The sequence below is a fragment of the Thalia democratica genome, chromosome 7, assembly GCF_965202585.1.
Source record: "Thalia democratica chromosome 7, ktThaDemo2.hap1.1, whole genome shotgun sequence".
Taxonomy (NCBI): domain Eukaryota; kingdom Metazoa; phylum Chordata; class Thaliacea; order Salpida; family Salpidae; genus Thalia; species Thalia democratica.
The window spans coordinates 56,547,420-56,572,917 of NC_139171.1; the positions used below are offsets into that span (position 1 = coordinate 56,547,420).

General features: G+C 29.1%; 1 protein-coding gene across 1 annotated transcript; it reads right to left on the reverse strand.

The window, feature by feature from the left end:
- Positions 1–269: 269 nt before the first annotated feature.
- LOC145840325 (uncharacterized) lies at positions 270–23,761 on the reverse strand. Its single transcript, XM_082947548.1, has 20 exons — positions 23,120–23,761; positions 20,354–20,388; positions 17,494–17,662; positions 15,209–15,276; positions 14,647–14,831; positions 13,686–13,946; positions 13,453–13,511; positions 12,383–13,223; positions 11,894–12,162; positions 11,554–11,686; positions 10,532–11,181; positions 8,482–8,711; positions 7,291–7,428; positions 5,857–6,041; positions 5,088–5,191; positions 3,479–3,655; positions 2,940–3,005; positions 2,756–2,828; positions 1,522–1,689; positions 270–1,181 (listed from the first exon to the last, which is right to left on the reverse strand). The coding sequence occupies exons 1-20, from the start codon at positions 23,735–23,737 to the stop codon at positions 922–924; spliced, it is 4,689 nt and encodes a 1,562-aa protein (XP_082803674.1). The 5' UTR covers positions 23,738–23,761; the 3' UTR covers positions 270–921.
- Positions 23,762–25,498: the final 1,737 nt, after the last annotated feature.

Below are 25,498 nucleotides of genomic sequence, written 5' to 3' on the forward strand. Positions count from 1 at the left end.
TACCAGTTTTTCTAAAATATTTCAAACTATATAGTTTTTTCACCACCCTGGTATGTTTGTAGTCAAAAACTTTCGAATTCAGTTATTTTTCATATTCAGTAATTATTATCTACAATTTAGTAATTAACGATCTATATACTCAAGCTTACTTTACTTATTAATTTATGAACGACGATATTACAGTAAATTTTTGTTTATTTTCTAATAACGCCAAAAAAATCACAAACAATTGAACTGCATCGAACTGATATCACAATACAAACAAATTATATAATTCAAAATATCAACACCTTATTTCACCTTATCAAAATAACCAAGCACAATGTATTTTAAAGCTAGCAACAAAATTGGCATGTACAAATGAAAAGTTCATGATAATTTAAACAAAAAAGTACTAATTCAACAAATAATTTTAATTTGCAATTTATTTATTATCATAAGAAGCTGCTGATTTACTAAAATTATTTTAGAAAAAACCAAGGAAAAAATATTTTTATAGATGCAGTACCTTAACAACTTAACTAAATTTCGTATTTTATAACTTAATATTTTTTAAATTTTCCATTTTTTTTAACAACTTAATTTAAAACCTTTATGTTTAGTACGAAACTTGTACGATTGACTTCAATTAAAATTCACTTTGTTTAAACGCAAAAATCCTACCACCCAAATTAAATTGCTTTGCAAGGAAGTTCATCAAACAAAAAAGTTCGTAAATTGCTTTGCAAATAAAATCCAGCATTAGGTAAACACTAGTATATAAAGCATAAATAATTCAGCAGACTTCATCAAAACATACCAGCAATAACTATTTCTGCAAATAAAACGCAAAAACTATTTCTCAACACAAAGTGGGCAATTTAAAGTGAAAAACCAAACAAGTTCAAACGCCAGCGACCCCTGAAAATTTGACGCCAAAAATTATTTGGGCGGGGAGAACAGCTTCATTATGGGGGGCTTTCCCCAGCACCGAGAGCGCACGTCGACGTAGGAGAGGAAAGTGCGAAACTGCCCTCCGCCCAGCAAAACGTCGATCTGCCGCACCACGGCGCTGACGCGGTACTGCTCGCTGTTCTCGACGCTGCGGTGGTACTGCAGGAGGGCCTTCCTCACGCTTTTGGTTCGCGCGAAGCCGAAGGAGGCGCAGGTGGCAACCGCCGCCGCTTCCACCACTATGCTCACTGTGAAAATTAATTAAACTGGTTATAAAATTAGAAAACAATTATAGATGTCAGCCTTCTGCCAATGAATGCAAGTTTATTTTCGGATTTTAGAAACCTTAAATTTGCATTTATTAGCACAGGGTTCTATTTTTGGCAAAGTATATCTTAACTCACAATGAAAATAAATTTAAATTAAGGATTAAAAAAAATTAAATTAAAAAAAAAAATATTTTATGCTGTTCTTTTATTTGTAGTAATTTACATATCAAACAAATTGAAACATTTATTTCTGTTGTTGTGTTGGTTTGTTTGATATTAAAATTTGAAAATACTTTTATTCTAACATAACACTATAAACCTTTGTCATTATTTTTGTTGCGCTGGTCGGTGACGAACTTTAGGAACCTTCTGAACCTCGTGCACGAGGGCTCCAACGCGTCACAGTTCTTCTCATTGTGACGTAACGACAGCGCGATGACGCACCTGACGTAAGCGACCAGCATCATCGCTATGCATCCGTCACTCACTGTAAAAAAAAAAAATTGTGTTTTTGTGCTTTTAACAATGTTTTTTTAAATTTTTTTTGGGTATTTTTGTCTTAACAGTGAGAACAACCGCAAAAATTAATTTAACGAAATTACTTCAGGAGATATTCATCATTTGTAGTATTTATATTGAAACATATATGACCAGTAATTATACAATAAGCTGTACAAAACACACAAACTCAATAAAACTAAACATATTTTGAGCAACTCTCATCAATAGAGTGCAAAGCTGACAACAGATAAGATTTTACTCTGATGAATTGAATTGCTTGAAATATATCTTATTTTATTGAAACTGTATATCTTGTAAATCTTATTGTATAGTGTTTTATTAGTCTTTAAAACCTTCTGACAACGGATGCAATTATCTTTGCAGGTTTTAAAAATCTGGAAAGATATTTACGTCCAATTGAACAGGGATTATAATGAAATGCAAGTTTGTTTTGACAACGTTTAGCAGTTTTGCTATGCAACTGTAGTTCAATATTTGAATGGGATTGGTTTGGGTGAATTTTTTATATGTTACTTCAGGGTGGCCACTGGTTTTTGAGAAATTTTTTCCTGGTTTTTAAAATTACAAGTCTTTGGGTCTGTTTGAGATTAAGGCTAGTTTTAAGGTTAAAAACTGTGCTAAGTAGTATAACAACATTAAAAAGATATGTTACAGCTTCTTTAAATGTGTTTTTTAATAAAAAAAAGTTAATGACGACAAAAAAATTTTATCTGTATGATAAATTTCGCGTGTCAAATCAAAATTTTACTACTTAACATGTAAAAATTGTTTAAAAAACTAGATTATTCCAGATTTTTGTTCAAAATTCTAGGTTTTTTTCAAAACTTCTCAAAATTCTGGCTTTTTAGCCTAAGTTGTCAAATTCCAGGTTGTTTCCAGGTTTAGTGGCCTGTTACTAATGTAAAAAAGAAAGTGATTGAGTTTTTATTGATCTCTCTAAGGAACTAATGGCAGTAAAACCAATTTCCAAAATATTTTTACTACCATCAATTTTTAACATACAATAAAAACAAATTGAGAATCAATCTAACCTTCTACAGAGTTGAGCGATTGAAATTGCAACATGTATTCGTGGCTTACATGCTCAAATTTACTCATGAGGACCTGTGTAAAATTTGAGTTAAAAATAAATTCCATATACAAACGAAGCTAGTTTAAGTGAAAATTATAAACTTAATTTTGTTACTATTAACAACAAATAAAAAAGCAACTGACATGATAGAGCATGTACTTGAATCCTCTAATTGAAGTGAGTATTTCCAACGCCCTGGTCAGATCAACCTGATAAGTCAATTTTATTATATTAATTGAAACTTTTTTATAATTGAACATTTATTGGCACACGCTTTTATTCATCATCTTCTTAACATTCAAAGTTTTGAAAATACAAAATAAATAGTAACTATTAGGCGAATTTGATGTTAAGTAAAAACAGAGTTTGTTTGAAAGAAATGTCTAAAACAACTAGAAAAAAACAACATCTAGAAAGTTGTTTTTTTTTTTTATTTGAGTAATGTTTAGAGAAAAATAATTTCAGTTTTATTTTTACTTTGGAAATGTTTTAGTCATTTTCTAGGGATTTATCCATATCACCACAATTTAAAATATTAAAAGAAAAAGACAATAACCGGAAAGCTGATATAATTTACATTTAAATAACTTCAAAACAGTGTTTTTTGGGAAAAAATAACAATGGCCTAGAAATTTACTCATGTCGCCACAAAATGATAAATTTAATTATGACGTCACACAACCTTGTTGAAGTCTCCCGTGGTCTCCAACTGACACGCGCCGTTGACGCAAGTGACAGTGCAATTGTTGCTCATGTAATTCAGAATGTCGTCCATCAGTTTGTCCGTGAACTCTTCCATGTACCTGACGGTGATCTCCGCCGAGCTGTCTTGACCCAACAACACGGCCAACATGCCCGTCTGTTTAAATGTTTGTAAAAAATTTATATTTCGAGGAAAATTGTTTTGAGTTTTTCTTTTAATGAGAAATTTTAATCCTTTATGCAATGCAAACATTTTCGCAAATCTTTAAAATCTAGGAAAATACTTGCATTTACTGGTTAGAGTTTTAGTAATAACAACTATATTATAAATTTTGTTTTTACTGAGCAAAAAAATCTTAAGGCTGTATGGTAGCCCGAGATTATATGGGCCACCATGCCCATCTGTTAGATTTGTTTTTACTGAGCCAAAAAAGTTATATGGGGTGATTGTTTTTTACAAAATTTAACCTTTGCTCTTGTTACAAACCTTAGAGTTTATACTATGTGATATTTTCGATAGAACAAAAAAGAAGCAATTAATTATTTAGATAAAACCAGCTTTATTAAAAAAACAATACTTTTTTATTAAAAATAAATCATGTCTAAATTTCACTAAATTTTAAAAACTAAAATATTTTTCCTCCTTTGTTTTAAAATAATTTATCTAATTTTTTGGCCAACATGCCAGTCTGTTTAAATTTTTTAAGTTTGTTTTCATTAGTAGTTAACTATTTAACTCTTCTGCTAATAAAAACAAAAATAATTAGAACCATCAAAAAAATCAGTCTCGACCTTATACAAACGCTTTGAAGAGAGATCTTTCGTTTTTTAAAATACAAACATTTTTAATTCTGTAGAAAACAACAAAATATACTTGCAACTAGAGAAAATTAAATACCGTAAATTAAATATATTTAGTAAAATTTAAAATAAAACTAAAAACTACCATTTTATTAAGATACTTAATTTCATACTTTTAGTTCAAATTTAATGGAACACTTATATTTGAGATTAGTCAGTAAAGTTTGATATATTTTTTTCAATTTGAGAAACTGAGAAAATGACACTTTAGAAAATTATTTTTTTTATTGTAACTAAGAGGAAGACTTTTTTGTCCCATTTTAACTTCTGCTAATAGATGCAAAGACTGGGAGGTCATTTACATCCATTGGTAAAAGGTGTTAATAGTTCTTGTAAAATGATACAAATTGTGTTTTTACTGAGCAAAAAATGCTTTAGGCTATATGGAGGTCCAAGTTTTCTTTTTTGCAAAAGTTAAAATTTACTCTTGTTTGAAAGCTTTAAGTATAAAACTATATGATTCTATCGAAAAAATTAAAAAACAATGACTTTTAGATATAACCAGTTTTGTTAAATATACAACACTACACTGTTAAGTAATAAATTTCAATGGTGGATTATCATGGATCTTTGAAAAGTTCAATATAAATATATCTCCTCCTTTTTTTATTAACTTACTTTAAAAAATAATCTTATAAGATTAATTTGATTGATAAAAAAGACAACTAAATTCTAAAATGGAGATTTACCCCTTTATTGCCCTAATTATTCAGTAAAAATTTACAAACCATTTCGAGAGCTTCCTTTGATTTAGACTTGCAACTTTTATTTTCGTCTCCTTTCTCATAACCGGGCTGAAGACCCAGACTTTTGTAAAGAAAACCGAGATACACTAAAAAAAATCAAATAAATATCAAAAAAATACAAAAATATCTTATATCAAGTTGGAATTCAGATTTGCTTATTATAAAGAAACAATTGAAATTAAAAATCAAGTAAATTTTTTGTAAAATTAACAACAAGAAGAGTCTACATTTTTATACTGTATTTGATGTTGCAACATATGTCTAACAAATATTACTCTTTTTGATAAGAGCTATAAAGCTAGTACCTTTAAGCTACTTTAAATTCATTTTATTCAAAAACTTGTTTTTTTTTAAATACTAACATATCAAAAAAAGCAACAAAAAATGTTATTATGCAAACAAAAACTTTTTTAACAATCCAAACTTAATTCAATTAGCTCTTCCTATATTCTGTAATTTGATATTTAAAATAATAATTATTTATAAAAAAATTCTTACCAGCTCTGCCAGTGAGCTTGTATGCTTCGGTGAACAATACCACTTAAATCTTAACAAACCACTTTTGAAAAAAAACTGCTATAAATAAAAATAATTAAAAAACTTTTAATTTCATATCAGCTCTCCCACTAATGAAACCTTTGCATGTCGTATTCAAAATTATTCAATATTCTTATAAATTTATTTTAAACTTCTTTGTTCATTAAAAAAGTAGGATAAATACATAAACAAAAAAAAACTGTAAATTTCATACCAGCTCTGCCAGTAAGCTTGTAGGCTTCGGTGAACGTCCTGCATCCGGACACGATGAGATCGAACGCTGGCGTCAGCTGACAGTGAACGTTCGTGTTGTTCCTGTCAAAGTTGGTGAACAAGTTCTGCACCGCGTCGACGACAGCTCGGTAGTCGTATATCTGGCAGCAGCTGTTCCCGTACAACCTGAAAATTAATGTTAATATCAAATATCTTGTTAGATTTTATCAATTAGTTTGTTATACATAAAATATCAACTAATGTGCATGGGTTATGTGTAAAGATACTCAAAACAAATATTAAAATTCCGACAATTTAAGTTCAAAACATTTCACAAAACACATTCAAAAAAGCGTGCTTTTAACATTTATGCTTACAATAAAAGTTCTCAACTTATAAATAAGGAGAGTAAACCTAATCTAACATTTAATAAATAACAAATCTAATTTTTAAATTTTATAGTCAAAACAATCCTTCACTCATTTAAACGAAGTCTTCAGCTAACTAATAAAACCTTGTTCAAATAGGAATAAATATTAATGCTGAAACCCAATGGGGGCAAATGTCATCCCAGGTTTTATAGAGTGGTTTTTTGTAAAGAAACATACTATTTATTTAACTAATTGTGATTGAACGGGAAAATATTAACCTATGTGAATACATAACTTTAACCAAATACTTTGCCTACCCCTGTGCAAGTGTACCAATTATAATAAAATATTTTGAATGTCTGTTTCCATACATCGACAAAAATGCTTAAATCAACCTTATTAAAGTTAAATAATCAAAAACTTCTTAATTTATATTCATATGAAAACAGCTGTTCTTACAGTGCAACTTGGTGAAATAGCGTTGTGCCAATATATTTTAAGATTTTGAATATCTGTTTACATATGTTGAGAAAAGGCTTTATCAAAAGTTAAACAATAAAAATTTTTAGATTTATATTGATATGAAAATAGTTGTGCTTACTGTAGTGTAATTTGGTGAAACAGTGTTGAAAAATAAACTCCAGGCGTTAATAAATAATTGCTATGAAAAACAGACTTAAGCAGTAAGATGAAGTAAAAAAACTAACATTTTAAGCTATTTTTTTATATTTTGGTAGGCAAAATTGTGTCCCTTAGGTGAATTATGCTTATTTAGTAGCAAAAAAATATTTTTTAATAAAAAAAAGTTTGTTGAGTAAATACTTTGTAGAAGGCTGAAAACATTTTTTTAACTAAAAATTAGCAACTTTATGGTTTTGATGAAACTATTTCTATAATATATACTTTCCTGCAGTGAGAACCTTTTGCAAACTAATAACTATTTTGAATAGCTTTTATAAGATGATATTTTTTTATTTGTAACATTAATTATCAAGAAGATGCAGTTTAAATAAGAAACAGAAACATTTTTATGCATTTTAATACCAATAATAAATTTATCAAACCTGAAAAGGCACTTCACTGCTTCCGGGTTCAACATTTTCTCATTACCGACAAATTCGCCCTGCAGTATCGTCACCACCACCGGGTTCTCTATTCGGTGCTTCCCCAAATACTCTTTTCCCGGGCAAATTAGTGAATAGCTGTTGATTATGATAGATTTAATTTTTAATTAAAAATCATAAACACATTGCTTGTTCGTACAATTCGTATATTTACTGTTTTTCATCTCAAAATAGTAAATTATAAACACATAGTGAATATTTTACTCACTAATTTAATTAAAGGAAATATTTTATTTAACTTCTGTTTTTTAAGTATAAATGAGTATTTACTAAAAAGGATTAATATTAAACATGCTTAAAAGTAGTAAGTAGATGCTTTTAGAATATTACAATTTCTAAAAAAAAAGAGGTGAAACGCTATCTTAATTTAGTGCTTATTTTACTAATACATGCGAAAAATATTGAATTGAAAACTAAAACTAACTCATACTATTTTAAAATAACTGATAATTTGAAAATTAGTTTTAATACGATGGGTAATATTGATCTGCTCATGTTTTCAATGAACTTTAACTGCACACTTAAAAAAAAAACATACTTAACAATCGATTGAATATTTGTAAGGGAAATGCCAGAATAAGAATGTTTTCTTTTAGTTTTTACTAAACTTTAAAACTATTAACTATAAAAAAAAACAACTTACTTAAACAATAAACTGAATACTTCTAAGAAAGATAACTGACTAAGAATGTAATTATTCTTAAATTCTACAAAAACTATTTATAATTAAATCAACTTGAACAAAAGCTTGTAAATGGTGGGAATTATCTTGGTATGGTTTAATAAAAAAACAACTTCCTCTGACTAACGTTTTCATCACCAATGTGGCGTTATAAACATACAGTGAAAATCAACTAATACCATTTAAAAAAAAAAGGTAAATCTCACTTGAACAACAGCTTGTAGATGGTGGGAATTATCTTGGTCATTTAAAAAAAAAACTACTTTCTAAGTCTAACGTTTTCATCACCAATATGGCGTTTAAAACATTCTAACAAACAAGAAAATGAACTAATACCATTTATAAAAAGTAACCAATTTAAACAACAGTTTGTAAATGGTGGGAGTCATCATGGTCATTTTTAAAATTAAAATTTAAATATATACTGTTTTATAAGAAAAAAATCTCACTTGAACAACAGTTTGTAGATGGTGGGAATTATCTTGGTCCTGACGAAGGTGCTGTCCGCGCAGAAGTTCACCCTTAAGCACTGCTTCACGAACTTGTCTTCGTTGTCGTGCAGCGCCGAATGCTGCAGCAACCCTGCGTCGGTGTACCCGGCTCCCAGCATCAGCTTCAGCTTGCCCGCCAGGTTGTGGCTCCGCACCGACCCGATGACCGTCTTCAGCCACTCCGCTATCTGTTGTTTGAAATTTATCAATTGTAAATTTTCATGAGGAAATTTGACGGTAGTTTTTGGGCCGTGAAACAAAAAACTTTTTAAAGTTTAATTTTTTTTATTAGAACATTTCATGATGAGTTATAGGATGTGAAAGTTTTTACATTTTTTTTTTTAAATATCTTCAGCCATTCCGCTATCTGTGTTTGAAATTTTATTTTAACAAAAGGTTGTAATTTTTGATGAGAAAATTTGTTGGTGGTTGTTGGGCCGTGAAAATTTTATTTAGTTTAACTTTTTTGTAAGAACATTTTATAATGAGTTTTAGGATGTGTAAGTTTTTACAGGTTTTTTCTTAAAACATGTGTATACAAATCTTTACCTGATGCTTTTAAGAACCAATTGTCAAATTTATTTTATTTTCGCTATGACGTCATATAGCTTAATGCGGTAAAGTTTTGTCGCAAATAGAACTTTTTGGGAAATATATTTTTTGTTTTGAGTTTATAAACTAGTCTGTGGAATTTACCTACCTTTTAAAGCTTAACAAAACTATCCGACATTAAAACTTCATTAACTGATACTGTAGTAAATACCACACTTAGGTTTTGGAAAGTTTTAAAGCAGTCACCAGTTAATAAGTTACAAAAAGAAATTGTATGTACGCATAAGAAGAGTTGAAAAACAATTAAAAAAAGATTTACAAACTCATACCTATATAACAAGTAGTAGCTTCTACTTGTTTCAAAAGCTAGAACGAGAAAATAACTTCAAATATTTTAGCACTCAGAAGATAAAAACAAATCAATTAAGTAAGGTAGGAAGGGTAGTATAACAAGTAGTAGTTTACTACTTGTTTCGAGAAGTACAATGAAGGAGTCAAAGATAAGTTAAGTGGAATTTACATCAAAGGAGTCAAAGTTTTAAGTGGAAAATTACAGAAAGACTTGTGCGTGACGTAGTAAGTAGAGAAGAGAGTAAAAAAATAAATAAGTTTTTCTTAGTGTGTTAAAAGGATGTTTTGGGGTTGTTGTTGTTGTTGTTGACGGATTGGGCAAAGGGAATAGAAGCTCTGCAAAGGATAGTAGAATTGCTTGAGTTTTGTAAATTGTAACCAGCGTACAGTCACTAAGCTTAAGAAAACCTCGAGTCAGTTGTGGTAGAACTTCATCACGTTACTTTATCACATTGTCGTGTTTTGTTTTTAAATGTATATAAATTCACCATTCACTTAAAGTTGTTTTCTAGATACTAGATTATAAATAAGCTCAATACATTAAAGTTATTGATCGTTCCATTAGAACGTTTTATAATTATATTAGAATATATATTAGAATATATATTAGAACGTTTTAATATTATATATATATATTTTAACTAAGATTTCATGTCGTCCAAACGCTTATCGATGGACGACATAAAACGCATGACGCGGTCGCAAACTAAGGCGAAAAGCAATAATAAGCAATTACCTAACCTAACTACGACCGAGCCATCGGTCAGTGGTTATACCTACATAAAGAGATAAATAATACACTGTATTTAATATTTAGTGTATAATAAAAAACAAAATAACCTGCAGAAGAATGAGCTCAATCATTGGTAAAATTTAAAACAACTACCTCTTACCAAATAAAAAATACTAATTATACATAATATAAAATATATTAAAAAATAATAAAAACAAGCCACCAACTTAAAAAGAACACAAACAAAGTACAAAACAGTAGTATGTTCGCCTAAGTAGAGTTATAAAACAATTTTAAGAAAGAAACAATACCTGCACTAAGAGATAAATAATACACTATGTATAATAAAAATAATAAAAATTAAAAACCAACCTGCATTAGATTTAGTTCGTTTATTTCCTCCGCGTCCTGCACGAGTTCCTCCAGAGCCTCCAAAGTTCCCGCCAAAATGTTCCCGCCGTCACGCACCACCGTGTAGGGCATCTCGGTGCGCAGCGAGTTGTCCCGCGAGTCGACCACCAGCATCGGCAGGTCGGCCCTCTCGTGCTTGGACGGCTTGTACGCGAGCGACCTCTCTCGGATCTCGGCGACGTAGCTCTCTCGCGCCCTCCTCTCGATTTCTTCGGCTTCCTCCGGCGTGACTTCTTCGTCCGTTTTTATTTCTCTGTTGGCGTCTTCAGTGTTTGAGATTTCTTTGTTTTCTGTAACTTCCTCATTTTTTGTAACTACTTCCGTGTTTGAGGTACTTTTAACAAGTTCTTTGGTTTTGCTGCCTTTGGCCGACTGCTTCACTTTCTTTACTTTTTTGGCTCTTTTCCGCTTCGGCTCGGCAACCTCCCGGTTCTCTTGGTTTTGGCGGGAAACTCCCAGCGTCGACTTCACGCTTGAGTCAACACTTGTTTGTTGGGAACTGTTTGTTGATGGAAGTTCTGGCAGACTTGGATATTTCAGACCATCTTCCTGGCTAGATTGATCGCCAACCAACTTTTCTACGTTTGAAACGACATTTTCATCGTCTCCGTCTAAAATATAAATGTATAATTTTACCAAACTATTTTAAAATTAACATAACTTTTAAGCAGCAATTTTTTTGTGGATTTTATAATTAAGTTTTTTTTGTTGAATATAACGAATTACATTTTCAATTGCATGGATAATAGTAAACGTCTTTAACATTTTAACATATTTATAGACATAAGCAACTTAAGAACGTTATTGTTCATACTGTTATAAAACTAACACAAGTTTATAAAAGTTCAACTACCAAACTACCAACTTAACTTATTCGACATGAATTTAGCAAACACCTTTAGCACACTATTGTTTATTATTATTTATGTTCAGGTTAGAGGTTTTTTTATATTATTTTAACTTCACACTGTTACCAAACTAACACAAGTTGCCGATGACAGCGTTCAACTGCTGCTGTTCTTTTTCCTCGCTCGTCAAAACTCCGGTGCCCACAACATCGTGTCCGTACTCTTCCTCCATCATGTACGTGGGCGAAGGTGAGCTGTACGTGGGTGACTGCAAAATATTGGATATGTATTTAAGCTTGAGTTTTTACTGAGCTTTAAGTTTTCATACTCACTAATCAAACTTAAGTATTCTTACAACACAGCGTATAACATAGTCTTTATAGTACATATCAAACATTAAAGTATTAAATTCAAAATATCAAAAAAAAAAAAACTATTATTTTTTTAAATATCTAGTTGCCAGGCAACCTCGCACCTGGGAGCTGCTACGCAACGGCGACATGAAGCTGGGGTTCAGCGCCCCCGCGCTCTCCCTGATCTTTTCCAGCATCTCGTCCGTCGACCCCCCGAACGGGGAATCACCGCCGCCGAAATCACCCGGGAAGGGCGACTTGCAGAAGTTGCCGAGAGTTTCGGGCGACAAGTGGTCCCTCAGCGGCTCGCTCCTCTTCTTCGGCTTGGGGGATTTTATTTTGCGCTTTTTGGGGGGCAGGACGAAAGTGCCGTCCACGTTCACTTTCCTTCCTGTTTTGGAAAAAAAGTTGGGGAAAAACGGTAGTCAAGGATCTCTGAAATTGGTTATTTATAACCAGTCAACAAATATCCGTAAATTATTAAATATTCAAATATCAATGTTAGTTAAAATTTCTCAAGTTTTAAAATTGTTTTCAACAAAATTTATATCTATAACAGCTTGAAAAAGGCTGACAAAACTTTTAGAAAACTTAGGACAAATTAAGATCACCTGTAAATTGGGTTTTGGGTATTTTCGGCTGGCTGGCCCCGCGGTTTTTATGCGGCGAAACGGGAATGGTCACCATGGAAATTTCGTCCGTGGAAACGTTGTCCTCCACCATGGAGTCTACGTCGACAATGGAGAAACTGTTGCCGCCGTCCAGCTCGTTGAGAACGCTTGTTCTGCTCACTTGAGGGGAAATTTCGCTCGAAATTTTACTGGACGTTGGGCTGTAGCTGGACGACACCAGCCCCGACTGGTAAACGTGGGGAATTTTTTTGGTGGGAGGCTGGGACGATTTCTTGAGGCGGTCGACAATGGAGTCGAGGCGCGGGGAGGGAGCGACCACGCCGGGGGGTTTCCCCGTTGCGCGCCTGACCGGGGGAGGGCTCTTGAAAGTGATTTTTTGAGTCGTGGAAGTGTTTTCGCTGGTAGCAATTATTTTCGGCGTACCCCGGTTGGTGCTTATCCTGAGGGTTATGCCCGGGCTGCCGTCCGCCGGTTTCTCGGGGTCGGCTTTCTTGCGCGGCCTTCCCCTCCTCTTGGGGGTGGGGCTCACCAGAGGGGATTTTTCTTCGACTTTCGCGGGGTTTTGCTTGACAAGGCCGAAGAGTTCTTGCGCGGAAATGGTGGGACGGTTCTCGTTGGTCGGGTTCGTCACGTGACCGGAACTTACAGCGTCGTCGACATTCGTTTGAATGACGTCATCGGCGGAAGTTCTTTTCTCTGGTTGCCCGTTTGCAGCTGCTTCTGTTGGGTTTTCCGTCACCTGTGGCGGTTCCGCTGCTCTCTTCTTCGAAGGCCTACCTCGCTTCTTTTTGACGACCGGAGATTTGGTTGCTCCGTTGCGCTGAAATTAAATTTGTCAATACATACTTCTATAAGATAAGACTAAGTAATTGAAATTAAAGTTAAAAAAAACATTAAAACCATTTAATAGTAAATCTATATTTTTAATTTAAAACTTTGTCAATGTTTTAAATCTAGTATTAAAGATGTTTTTATTAAGATGATAATGACTAATTGAAACAAAACTTTCAAAATAAAAAAATATCACAAATTTTAATTTTAATGCTTACCACAGTTCGCTTTCCTAGTAGAGTCGATGTGGCCACTCCTTTATCTTTCTTCGGCCGCCCTGTATCGAGTTTAATTGAATAAGTTTATCCAAACGTTAGTATTCACTTTCAAACTTTTAAATAAAGCAGCTTCAAACATGGAATATCATTAGACAAAACTTTATTGTAAAAATCAGCAGTAAAGCTATTTGAAAAACAAACACTATTACAAAAGTAAACACGCATTTGAAAACCTCTCGGCGACTTGAACTCGGCAGTTGTGACGGATTCGGTATCGGAAGTTATGTCGTCTTCACCTGGCGAGTAATCTATCTGATCGTCCTCTTCGCTCGCCACATCGTACGCGTAATCGGGCAGCTTGCTGGTGGAAGCTCTCGAGGGTCTGCTTGATTTGGGAGTTGTTGGTGTATTGTTTGTATTGATGGTTGCTGCTACGTTGGCGTTCGATTGTAACGCAGTGGTAGCATTGGCAGTGATTGCTTCAATGTTGCCATCTGAAATTTGTATGGAAAATTTATTATACAACTGTTAGCATTGATAAGAATTACAAGTAAAACGTAAAACTACTTAACTGGTTAAAATGTTTGTAACAAAAAACGGCCTTTAATTAATAAAAAATCAGTGTTAATAAAAAACATTTTTAATAAAACCAGTGGCAGTGCCTGCTTCAATGTTGCCATCTGAAATTTGTTTTGAAAACTTGGTTTTGCAATAAATAAAATTATTAACCGTGAAATGAATTTGATTGCTTGAACTATTTATGAGTAAGCTTTTTAAATGCTAAAACAACCATTCAGTGGAATAAACATGTAAATTGGTTTACGTTTAACTAAGGTTGAGAACACTAGATCTTTTATTGACACTTTAATTTCAATGACAATCAATTAAACAGTTCTCAACTTAAATTGTTATGAGCAGATACTTGTTTGATGCTTATATAATAAAATTTGGATAAATAAATCTCAAATAATAGTACTTATACTACGACATTAATCCGTAGACTAGTGTTCTGCTACTTTAAAAACGAACATACTGTTTTAACTAATAATGCTGTAAAATTGTTATGATAAAGCACTGAATAATATACGTGAGACTGTTAAAGTACACTTTTAAAACTAATAAATGTCAGTGCTTTTAAACTGTTTCTACAAAATACTATGTAGGACAACAGTGAACTTGCAAATAACAACTAACGTGTTGCAGTATGGGACGAGTGAGGTACGTGCTGCGGTGTACTGGGTTCACTATTCAATAGAATCTGTGGTGGAGTAACTGTTGAGGGTTCACTATTCAGTTTATTCAGTGATGTAGTAACTGTTGTAGGTTCACTATTCAACAGGCTTTCATTGGCTGCATTTGACGATCCGTTCAACAGACTACTGGTAAAATATTTTAAAATTATATTGAAGTAAATTGTTCTATGTACATTTTCAACGTGCTACATTGGAATCATTAAAACTAGTTGTATAATAAGTTTGTACTACAAGTATGGTTCTGTATATATTACAATTGTATAACTTCTTTAAACTCATAAAATGAATGAAAACGTATTTTAAACCAATTGTAATTTTTATAACATAAACCTTACCAAGACTGTTTGAGAACTTAAACATTTTCAACAAAAAAGTTCGAGCTATAACAGTAATAGAAAAGATATTAAAATTCAGTTTATTTTTTTGCTGTTTAGCAGAATACTAAACAATATATTGTAAATTAGTCTTATTATTATCACTCATATAAATTAAAAAAAACTTACTGGTTTGTAAGGTTGCAATTGATTTTTGAAACTTCCGCTTCCAACTCTTTGTTTTTAGTTTTGAGCGTCTGAAAATTAAATTTTAATAAATTTGTTAATGTTTTGTATGTAACCTAGTATTATAAAATTAATATATTATTTGAATTATTTTGTTTAGAATGATAGTATCAAGACAATTTATGTACATTTGAAATGTACTTGATGCTTTAAAAATAACAGTCGAAAAAAATTGGAACAACAAATGAATATTTAAAAATAAATATACAGGCAATTAACATAATGAAATGCTTTATGAAAACAAAGCACATGACTTTGACCTAGCAATGATTATACTTTAAAATAAAATTAATTAATTCAAAAATTAATTTATTTTGTTTAATAACGTTCACACTTCAACCGACACAAACTAACATTTTTAATTTGTTTCTATTCAGTTAAATTTTGCAGATTAATACAAATAATAAAAAATGCAATTATAAAACTATTAAAATATATTAACGCAGGTAAAGCGGAAAATTGCACAATATATTTTTTAACTCCTGTAGTTGAAAGTTTAAACTTTTACTTAGATAAGCAAAAACATTACTTTGACCTACTAATCTATTATTCTTATCTTCAAGTTTACACTGTATTTATATTTAAACTTATTGCTTATGAATTTTATAACAAAAAATTTATGCTTTAGAAAAATAACTCAAGATTTATCCTACTGATTATAAGCTTATTTTCTGATATTTCTTTCAACATTTTTTCAAATTACGGAAATTACATTTGTTTTTAAGTATGTCTGTAAGTCTACTTTAAAATTAAATACTTTAAAAAAGCAAATGTGTTTAAATAAATACTAACTTTTTTCATGTATTAGATATATAAACTTTATTTTATTTAATTACTATTAAATTAAAAGAAATTTAATAATTTTGTACTTAAAAAACTTTGACTATGCCAACTTAAATATCAAATTTAAGTATTTATTCAGTGTTATGTAGAAAAACAACTTATGTAGTTATTCAAGCTGATATAATACAGTTGTTAAACGACAATAAAGTGGAAATTTATTATATTAATTTACAAATTATGTTTTAATAGGTCATAAAAATGAGAAATATTACAATAACTATATTTGAAATATAAATCGACATATTTTGTATTTGTGTTTAGCTTTCAATTTCTCAAACTAGCTAGCTACTTTCTTAGATGTTGTTGCGAATTATTGGTGGTAATAAATTTAAATTTGGTCATCTAACAATGTATAACCATTTTTACTATATTTACATATTTTATGTGAAGTTTTAGAATTCTGTCAATGAGTGTTAAGCATTTTATACAAAATGGCATGTTCATAGCTCTAAAACTAATAAACATTTAAAACTCTATTTTAAGTAAGTTTTTAAACAAATTAAACCATTTCAATATTTACATTTTTAGTTTGGTTATTTTTCATATATATTTAAATGACTAAAAAACTAAAACATATCAATAAATAAATAATTAAACTTTAAAAAAAACCTACAAAATGTAAACTTAACAAAACTATCTTTTTTAAATATATATTGAAGTAGTGAAATAGTCTTCCTACATTACTTTAAAATATAACTAAAGTGTTTTAAGCTAAACAAATGTAATTAACAGCTAGTAAAAAACAACATCTTCAGCTATAATTATACTTGATTATGTAAAGTTTTAAACACATAAAAGAATAAAAGGTGAAACTAACTTTTTTGGCTACACAGACTTTAATCAGTTTATACAAATTAAAAGCTTCTTAATATTTTGTACTGAAGTATTTTCTTCAAGTTTTGTACGAAAAGTATTACAGTATTTAACTTTAAAAAATCTATGTAATTGTTATCTTTTTAGTTTTGGTTTTCTTCTTTTTCACTTATAATTTTTTGATGAGCAGAACTTGGCAAAAAAAATATATAATAGTTAAAAAAACTTGTACTTTCAACATTAGCATTTGTAGCAAATAGTATGTTAGATGCTTGTGAAGCTATCACAAGTTATTGACTGAACTTTGTTAAAATAAATTGAGCAAAGTCTTCCTGGTCTTGATTAGCAAGTAACCCAGCAAGGCAATATATATACTAATATTTAATATATATTCTATAATTTACTAATAGAAACATTTTAAATTTATAAAAAAAGTACAGTTTTTTATTAAGTTTTTATATTCAGTCAAAGTTAATTAAAGCTGACACCACACAAAATTACAACTCACGTTAATTGATTGCAAATATTCAAATAAAATACACATTTTTCAAAATTTGAGAAACACAACCAACCTTAATCGTGGTGGTCTGGTTGTAAATTTTCTGTTTCATGTTGTTCATGGTCTTCTCCATCTTCAGCTGCTTCTCCTGAAAACTCTTGTTCTCGTCCACCACTTTGGCCAGCTTCTCATTCAGGTCGTTCAGCTTGGCTTCGAAGTTTGGAAAGCTCGAGCCCAGGTCGCTGTTGAAACGTTGCTTTATATAATGGTAGAAAAAAATAACAAACAAGGTGTTTTAAATTTAACTACAATATGAATTACTTTTAATATTTCTTAAGGGCGTAGGGGAGGTCCACCTTGATTTTTACAAAATGATTTATCTTGATTTGTTTTATAAGTATTATTAAATTTGAAAAAAAAATTCATGTAGGATCCTTCTAATTTTGAAAAGTAAAAATATTTTATTAAAAAAACACCTTTTTTTTTGTTTTTTTTATTAAAATTTTTATTTCTTGATATTTTTTAATTCCAACCATCAAAGTCGTTTAAACTATAATAGGAATGTTTCCTGAAAGTTCAAGGTCTCTAGCTCAAAAATTGAAGTAGAAGATAGATTTTTAGTGATTTTTCAAATCTCTGAGAAAATTGACCCAAAAAAATTTGCAATCCATATGTTTGTATCACAAACTGTTTATAAAAATCACAATATCTCAAAAGTAAAATAAGACTTTTTGAAATCAATAAAAACTGGTTTGTAGTTTGTACTTCAAGCTTTCATATAAGATCCAATGTTATTTTTAGTAAAAAAATGTCATATCCCCCCTGTGCCCTTCAAGAAAACACTTTTACAACTACTATAAAAAACTAAATATATTTTTTATATACAGTTCTTTCCTGCATAGACTAACAAAAAAATTCAGAATTATTGTCCAGCATCATGTGACAGATATTTTTTTTATTTGAAAAGTAAACACTTCTTTTTTCAATGATGTGTTATTTTTAAACCTTACATTTCAAGCTAAGTGTTATATTTGTCAATTATTTTTCATGTACTAAAATTGAATCTTTAAGGTTTCAAACATTATAAAATTATTCTGTGTGGAATAGTAAAACTTTAACTTTTGATATTAAATCTAGTAGTATACTTTCTTTATATATCTCATTTTTGTATATAAACATATATCTACCTTTTTATGATTTTTTTAAACATTAAAACTTAAAGAATTACTGTGTGATATATTAATTTTTTTTTTAATAACCAGTGTTTAGTAATGCAAACAAAAACATTTCTTAATCTTCATAATTATTTTACATGTAAAAAAAACTTTCTCCAAAATATTTCATACAGATATTATGTAATAAAATTTTACTTCCTTTAAAAATTTATTACAAACGTGGGATTTACTGAAGTTGCAATGAACTAGTAAATACTTTTTTTTTTTAAGTGGCTACTTTGATTAAAAATGGCGAAGGGGTCCAAGTTTTCTAAAAATTTTTTTATTAATAAATATATATACATATTATATTATTAGAAAAAATTATGTCAGCATGATAACAAAGCTATATATATATATATATAAATTTATGTATACAAAATATTTTGTAGTAATAGCAAAACTTTTATTTTAAACGTCTTTATTATTGAATTCAATAAACTTAATGTATGAATTTACTTCCAAAACTTTAGTAAGAAAAGCTAAACTACCATTAAAGATTAATGATAGTTAAGATAATTACAAACAGTTTGACTAAGTTTATTTTAAGTTGCATAACATTCATAAAAACTGTATATTTGTATTCTGTAAAAACAAGTATAAACAGTTTTTGAATTAGGTGTGAATTTAGCTTTAAATTTTTAGCAATTTATTGAAGTCTTTTATAAACACTTTATGGAATTTAAACAGCAACTTCACAAATTAATATTAAATTAGGAGGTTGTAGATGAGTTATCTAACTTATTTGTAAAATTATCTGTGGTTTATCAATTACTGCAATTTTTTGACTGTAGTTGTTCTTTAACTTAACAATCAAAAATGATTTGTAAATTTATTTAAGTACAATTTTATGGTACTTTTAAGTTTGTATTTTTTTGAAATCATGTTTTTTTTTATATAAGCGTTTTACTTTTTGTAAACTTTGAAAGCTATACTATAAATATCTCAACTTTTAAACTAATGAGGTAGTTATGAGGGTTTCTTTATATATCACACCAAAAATTTATACTTAAAAATTCAATATATTTATTTTTTATGAAAACTTTTAGAAATGTTTTTAATTCAATAAACTAAACTGTTTCAAGTTTAAAGAAGTTTAAGACTACAACTAAAAATATTTTTAACTTTTATTTAAAGCTGACCAGTTAGTGTTAACTATGTTTATTGACAAAATCATTTAACTACCATCATAAATTTTTCATGTTAGATATTAGTAAAAAATACTCACTTTATACTAAACAATTGAGATCAAAGCCAGAACAGTATAAATAAGTTACTAAGATCATACTTATTGAATAAAAAGGGCAGAAATTCATAACAAATTTACAAATATTTTCTTAATTAAACTATATATACTATTTCTGGTTACCAAATATACTATAATAACATTCATTATAAATAATATTATAACTTAGTTTGTTAAATTTACTTTAATTAAATTTCTATCTTATAATAATACTATCTTTAGTGCGCATTTTTTATAAAGATTACTAATAACATTTACCATCAAAATAACTAATAAATAAAATAAAAAATTATATATTCACCTTTTTTATTTAAATTGTATGATGTGATATAGTGTAAACAACTTAAACTTATTGATCTACTTTATCATGAATACTACTTAGTACTATATATAAAAATTAGTCTTAGTTAAAATTAACATATTTCTACATTAAACATTTATAGATAAGTAAAATGATGCAAACAATTACTTACAAAATCCACTTTTTAATGCTGTTTTGTACTTCTCTCTGTAAAAATAAAACAATTGATATCTTATTTATTTTATTGTTTTTAGTATTAATTATTGTAATTAAGATTTATTTCAATTGAATATCAAAACAAAACAGTTTTTCTCCTAAGTACCCTATAGGATCCTCAGTTTTGTCGCCTTGTACGGTTATCATTGAGAAGTTTTTATTTTCTGTTTTATAAATAAAGTACTAACTACATATTTTTTGTTTATAAAAAGAAGAGTGTAAAAAATAAATATTTTAAGCTTCACACCATAAGTTAAAAAAATGATCAAGTTGTTAGCTATCAAGTCAAAGTTTTGAATATTTTTTAAAAATATGAGAAATATATACTATAAACTTCCAATTAAAGGAACAGGGAGTCCACTTTGAACTTGTGACTTCGGATCATATTTTGAAGAGTGTTGTATTAGAGTTCAGAAGCTTTTAGTGCTTAACAAAATTCAAAATAATTTTTGAGATACAAGCAATCAAACTTAGTGACTTTATTAAGTTACTTATGGAGTTTCAAACCGTAAGCCAGAAAATAAATCACTAAAAACATATTTTCTTTATTTTTTAACCAATCTTCTTCAAACTTTACTGTAAGTCTGATACTAGTGTTAAATCTAGTCTATACTAGTCTTGAGTTGTTGTAACTTCAATGGTCAAGTAACCATAAAAAGTCAAGTATTCACCAAAAGCTTACACCACTTACTTTTATATCATTTGTAACTTGTTATAGAAACTTAATAATTAATATACTGATGTTGGTGTTATTGTTTTAAAATTAATTTAACTTTTACTTATACTCCTATTAAGAATAAATCAAAACTAAATTATTATTGTAAAACAAAGTTATTTTCAAATGTGCTTTAAATATTATGTATACAAACAGGGTGGCCACTGATTTTTTGAGAATTTTTTTTGCAGTTTTCTGAAGTTCTTCTAGGTTTTTGAAAGTAAACGTTTTTGGGTCTATCTTTAGTTTAGAGTTAAGTTTAAGGTAAAAAAATTATTTAAATAGTTGCTGAAAGATGCTGTATAGCTACTTTAAATGTGTTTTTTAATTTCAAAAATGATGTCAAAAAAATTTATCTTTATGAAAGATTTTTTGTGTCAAATCAAAATTTTACTACTTAACATGTAGAAGTTGTATAGAATTCAAGGCTATAAAAACTGTATAAATCTTGGTTGCCAAAGGTTTTATGACATTTTTTCCATGTTTTCTGAATTTTAGCCATTTTATTAAACAACAAGTTTTCTGGCATACTTTTAGTATAAAATTAAGTTTTAGGTAAAAACTGTCTTAAATAGCAGAACAACATTGAAAAGATACTTAAGACTGCTTAAAATTTTTACTTTAAAAATAAATTATGGAACAAAAAAAGTTTTGTCCATATGATAGATTTTTTGTATGTAAACAAAATCTATCTACATTTAAAAATAGTCTTTAATACTAAGTTTTTTTTTGCCTTTATTGTCAAACTTCAGGATTTTTTTGCTTAAACTGTAAAATTCCAGGTTTTTCCAGGATTAAAAGTTTTTTGGCAATCTTGATAAATAATAAAAAATTTAAAGTGAATAACAAGTCTATAGAATGTTTAAAGTAGAGTGGAATTAAAACAAGAATAAAAGTAATAAATTTTAAACTTAAAAAGCTACTTTTCCATTTGTAACAATCTGTGAACTTCATCTTTTATTTTATAACACGTAAAATTTTATAATGATTTCTTTTCTTTTAAGTAAAAGGGATGACTCATTAAAAACTAACTAGTCTTAATCAAATATAACTTTTGAATTCAATATTGTGAAAAAAGTAAAGTCTTTAAAACATAATAAGGCCATAGAGGATTAAAATTTTTTAATTAAGTTTGACAATTTTATAAAAACTTATGTTTTTATTGATGTTTTTAATTTAATGTTTTTTGAGTTGTATCCAGAATTATTAAGGGCATAGGGGGGTTTATCTTCTTTTGCACAATTTTGTCTGATTTTATCGAGTTCTAACTAAGGTACAAGTTGCTTTTTACAGATTTTTAAAACTCAAAATAATTTTTGACATATAGCAGGTCAAAGTCAGAGACTACAACAGGTTCCTTATGGGAGGCGCAAACTAAAACAGCAAATAACTAGAAATCACTAAAAATCTATCTCCTTTGATATTTTATTGTTTTTTTCGTCATAAAACTATTATTATTTTTTTTTTTACTTTTTAAATTCTGTTCCAACAGAATGTTTTAAATGTTGCAAAGAACATTTACTGAATGTTTGAACTATTTATCTGAAATAACGTAGGAGAAGACAGGTTTTTAGTGAAATAGTCAATTTTTCCAGTTTAATTTGCGCCTCCCTTAAGGAATCTATTGTTACCTCTAACTTTGACCTGCTATATGTCAAAAATTATTATGAGCTTTAAAAATCTGTATAAAGCATCTTGTAGCTTAGTTAAAACTCTATAAAATAAGATCAAATTGTGCAAAAAATGATTTCAAACTGGCTAAAATTTCAAAACAACTTCAAGAAAGCCTGAACTGTATCAAAAAATTCAACTAGTCCTTTTAAGACCAAGGTTCTTGAAACACTTCTATTTTTTTTCAGGTGTAGAACTCAAGATTAACTTGGTTTTCGATTTATTATTAAACTATAAACTCATTGTAACAATGTGTGTTAAATTTAATTTTACAATTACTAAAGAAACTGAATATCACTATTTAAATTTAAACCATATCTTAAAACTTCAACATACCTTACTGGGCTTTTTGCTTTTGAAAGTTTCAAAGGCTTGCTTCACAGCACTGTCCGTCAAATCAATGGTTTCACCTTGAACAGCCGACTTGCTGTTGGTCAAACTTTTCTTCAGAACTGTATCAGTATTAACTGCAGCTGGGTTGCGTTGAACTTGACTCTGATTTGGTAACAGCTGGTTGCGTTGAACTTGACTATTGTCTTTGAATTGAAACACGGGTCTGTTGTGGTTGGGAAATGAGTGAGTGTTTTGAACTGGCTGAGGCAGTGTGTACCCTTGGGGTCTGAAACCACGGTTCATCGTGTTGTTGTGGTTCATTGTGTTTCTGTGGTTTGTTGTGTTGTACTGCTGTTGACTGGGTGTTGAAAATGCGTTTCTGTACACAGGAACTTTGTTCCTGACCCCATTGCTGTTTCCTATTGAAAACTTCAAGTTACCAATGGGGTAGTGCTGCGCCTGCTGGTTTGGGGTGTTTGTGGTCAGGTTTACAGGGTTCTGGCCCATGTAGGCAGGTTCGCTTATCATATTTGACATAGGTGTTGGATACATTGCATTTTGAGAGCCTTGGTCAGGTCTCATGCCCTGTTGGATGGTATTTCCTTTTTGGAAATGGGTCATTAAGTTATTGTTTTACTGTTTAAATTTTTCTGGAAATTTTAATTTGATCAGCTATTAAACAAGCTTAATATTTAGCCATTAAAATACTTTAATAAATAAACTATTTGAAAAATGGTTTCAAAATAAAACTAAATATGATTTTTTTTTATAAACATAAAACCGACTATACTGTCATACCAGAAATTTATACACTAAATAATTTGAAAAAATTAGTCCTTGAACTTTTAGAACAGTATAAGTTTATGCAGAAAAAAATATTACATTGACAGTACTTTTATCTCCACAAACTATGTTATACAAAAATAACTTGTTAAATTTTTATTAAAGTAAATAATTGAACTAATTAAACATTTCAATCAAAATATCATTTTGATTTGATCAAGACTTGTTTAAGCACAACTAGGAAATATAAAATATTTTTTTAATAAATTAAAACCATGGACAGATAGAACATTTTTTACAAAAATCATCAAAAGACCCCTTTTTATAAGCTCAAGTTGTATACTTTAATATATCAATAAAACTTTAATTGGTGTTTGTGATATTGTCATTTTAAAAAATGACTACAATACAATTGCATGAAATAGAGAATTTTGTGCTTCATTTTCCTAAGAAAAATAAAGATAATTCAATCTCTAAAATATGATGTAAACTAATTTAAATAAAGTTCCTTAATCCCTATTGACCTTTAATTAATTCATAATTACTATAAATCATCTTTGAAATAAAAAGTGTCAGTCAAATATATACTTGAACTGAACAACTTACTTATTTTGTATTTGTTATTTATAAAAATAAAAAACTAGTTAGGTATATGGCCGAGAGGTCTTTTGGTGTACCCAGGTCCATGAACCAAAAATTTTTGAGCATTTTTTTGTTTGTTCAATAAAATACTTGAATAAAACAATAACATGCTTCCATGCTATACTATGTTAAAAGTATTTAATTCAAATTATCATTTTTAAAGAGCCATTATGTTGTGCCCCTAGTGGTAATCATTAAAGCGTTAAGTTTTGCTTTCTGGTTTTTGTACAATAACCAATTAAAAATTGTGTTATTGTATGCCACAATATGTTCAAAAAGCTTTTACATTAACTAAAAATATTATCATAAAAGTTTGTTTTTTTTTCAGCATTTACATTTTTATTATGTAATTAAATATACTGTTTTTTATATAAAAGTTTATTAAACATATTATTTCAAAGCTTTGTTTTAACTTAAACTATAAAGATTTTTTTAAATGCTTTAAAATAAACGGCAAAATAAAAACGCCATGAATGAAATATAATTTCTTACAAACCATAAGTTATCTTAGAAAAAAAAGCAAAGTTCATTTAACAACAATACTTTAAAAACTACGTAGCATACTAATCCAACAAACTTATCTTTTGTAAAATTATTTGAAGCTAAACACTTACAAACGAAACAAAAAAAAAACTTCAAAGAAAAATAATTACCTCATAAAATACTACTTTAGCGCTAACTTTTGAAAACATTCAAAGAAAAACCTTTTCCGCTGAATGTGCAAACAGTAAACGAGAAAGAAAAAAATCATTAGGAGATAAAAAAAGAGAATAAAATGCTGATGGAAGTATAGTTGGAGTGAGAAATGTTTATGCGTGTTTGCACTATTCGATGAAGTTTTTATGTAGATTTTTTCGCTTACTATTATTTGTTTTTAACAAGTAAAAAGCGTAATACTTGTTTTTATAAGACTACAAAAGCTAAGTGTTTTTTTAAGTTGCTTTCAAATTTCTTGGT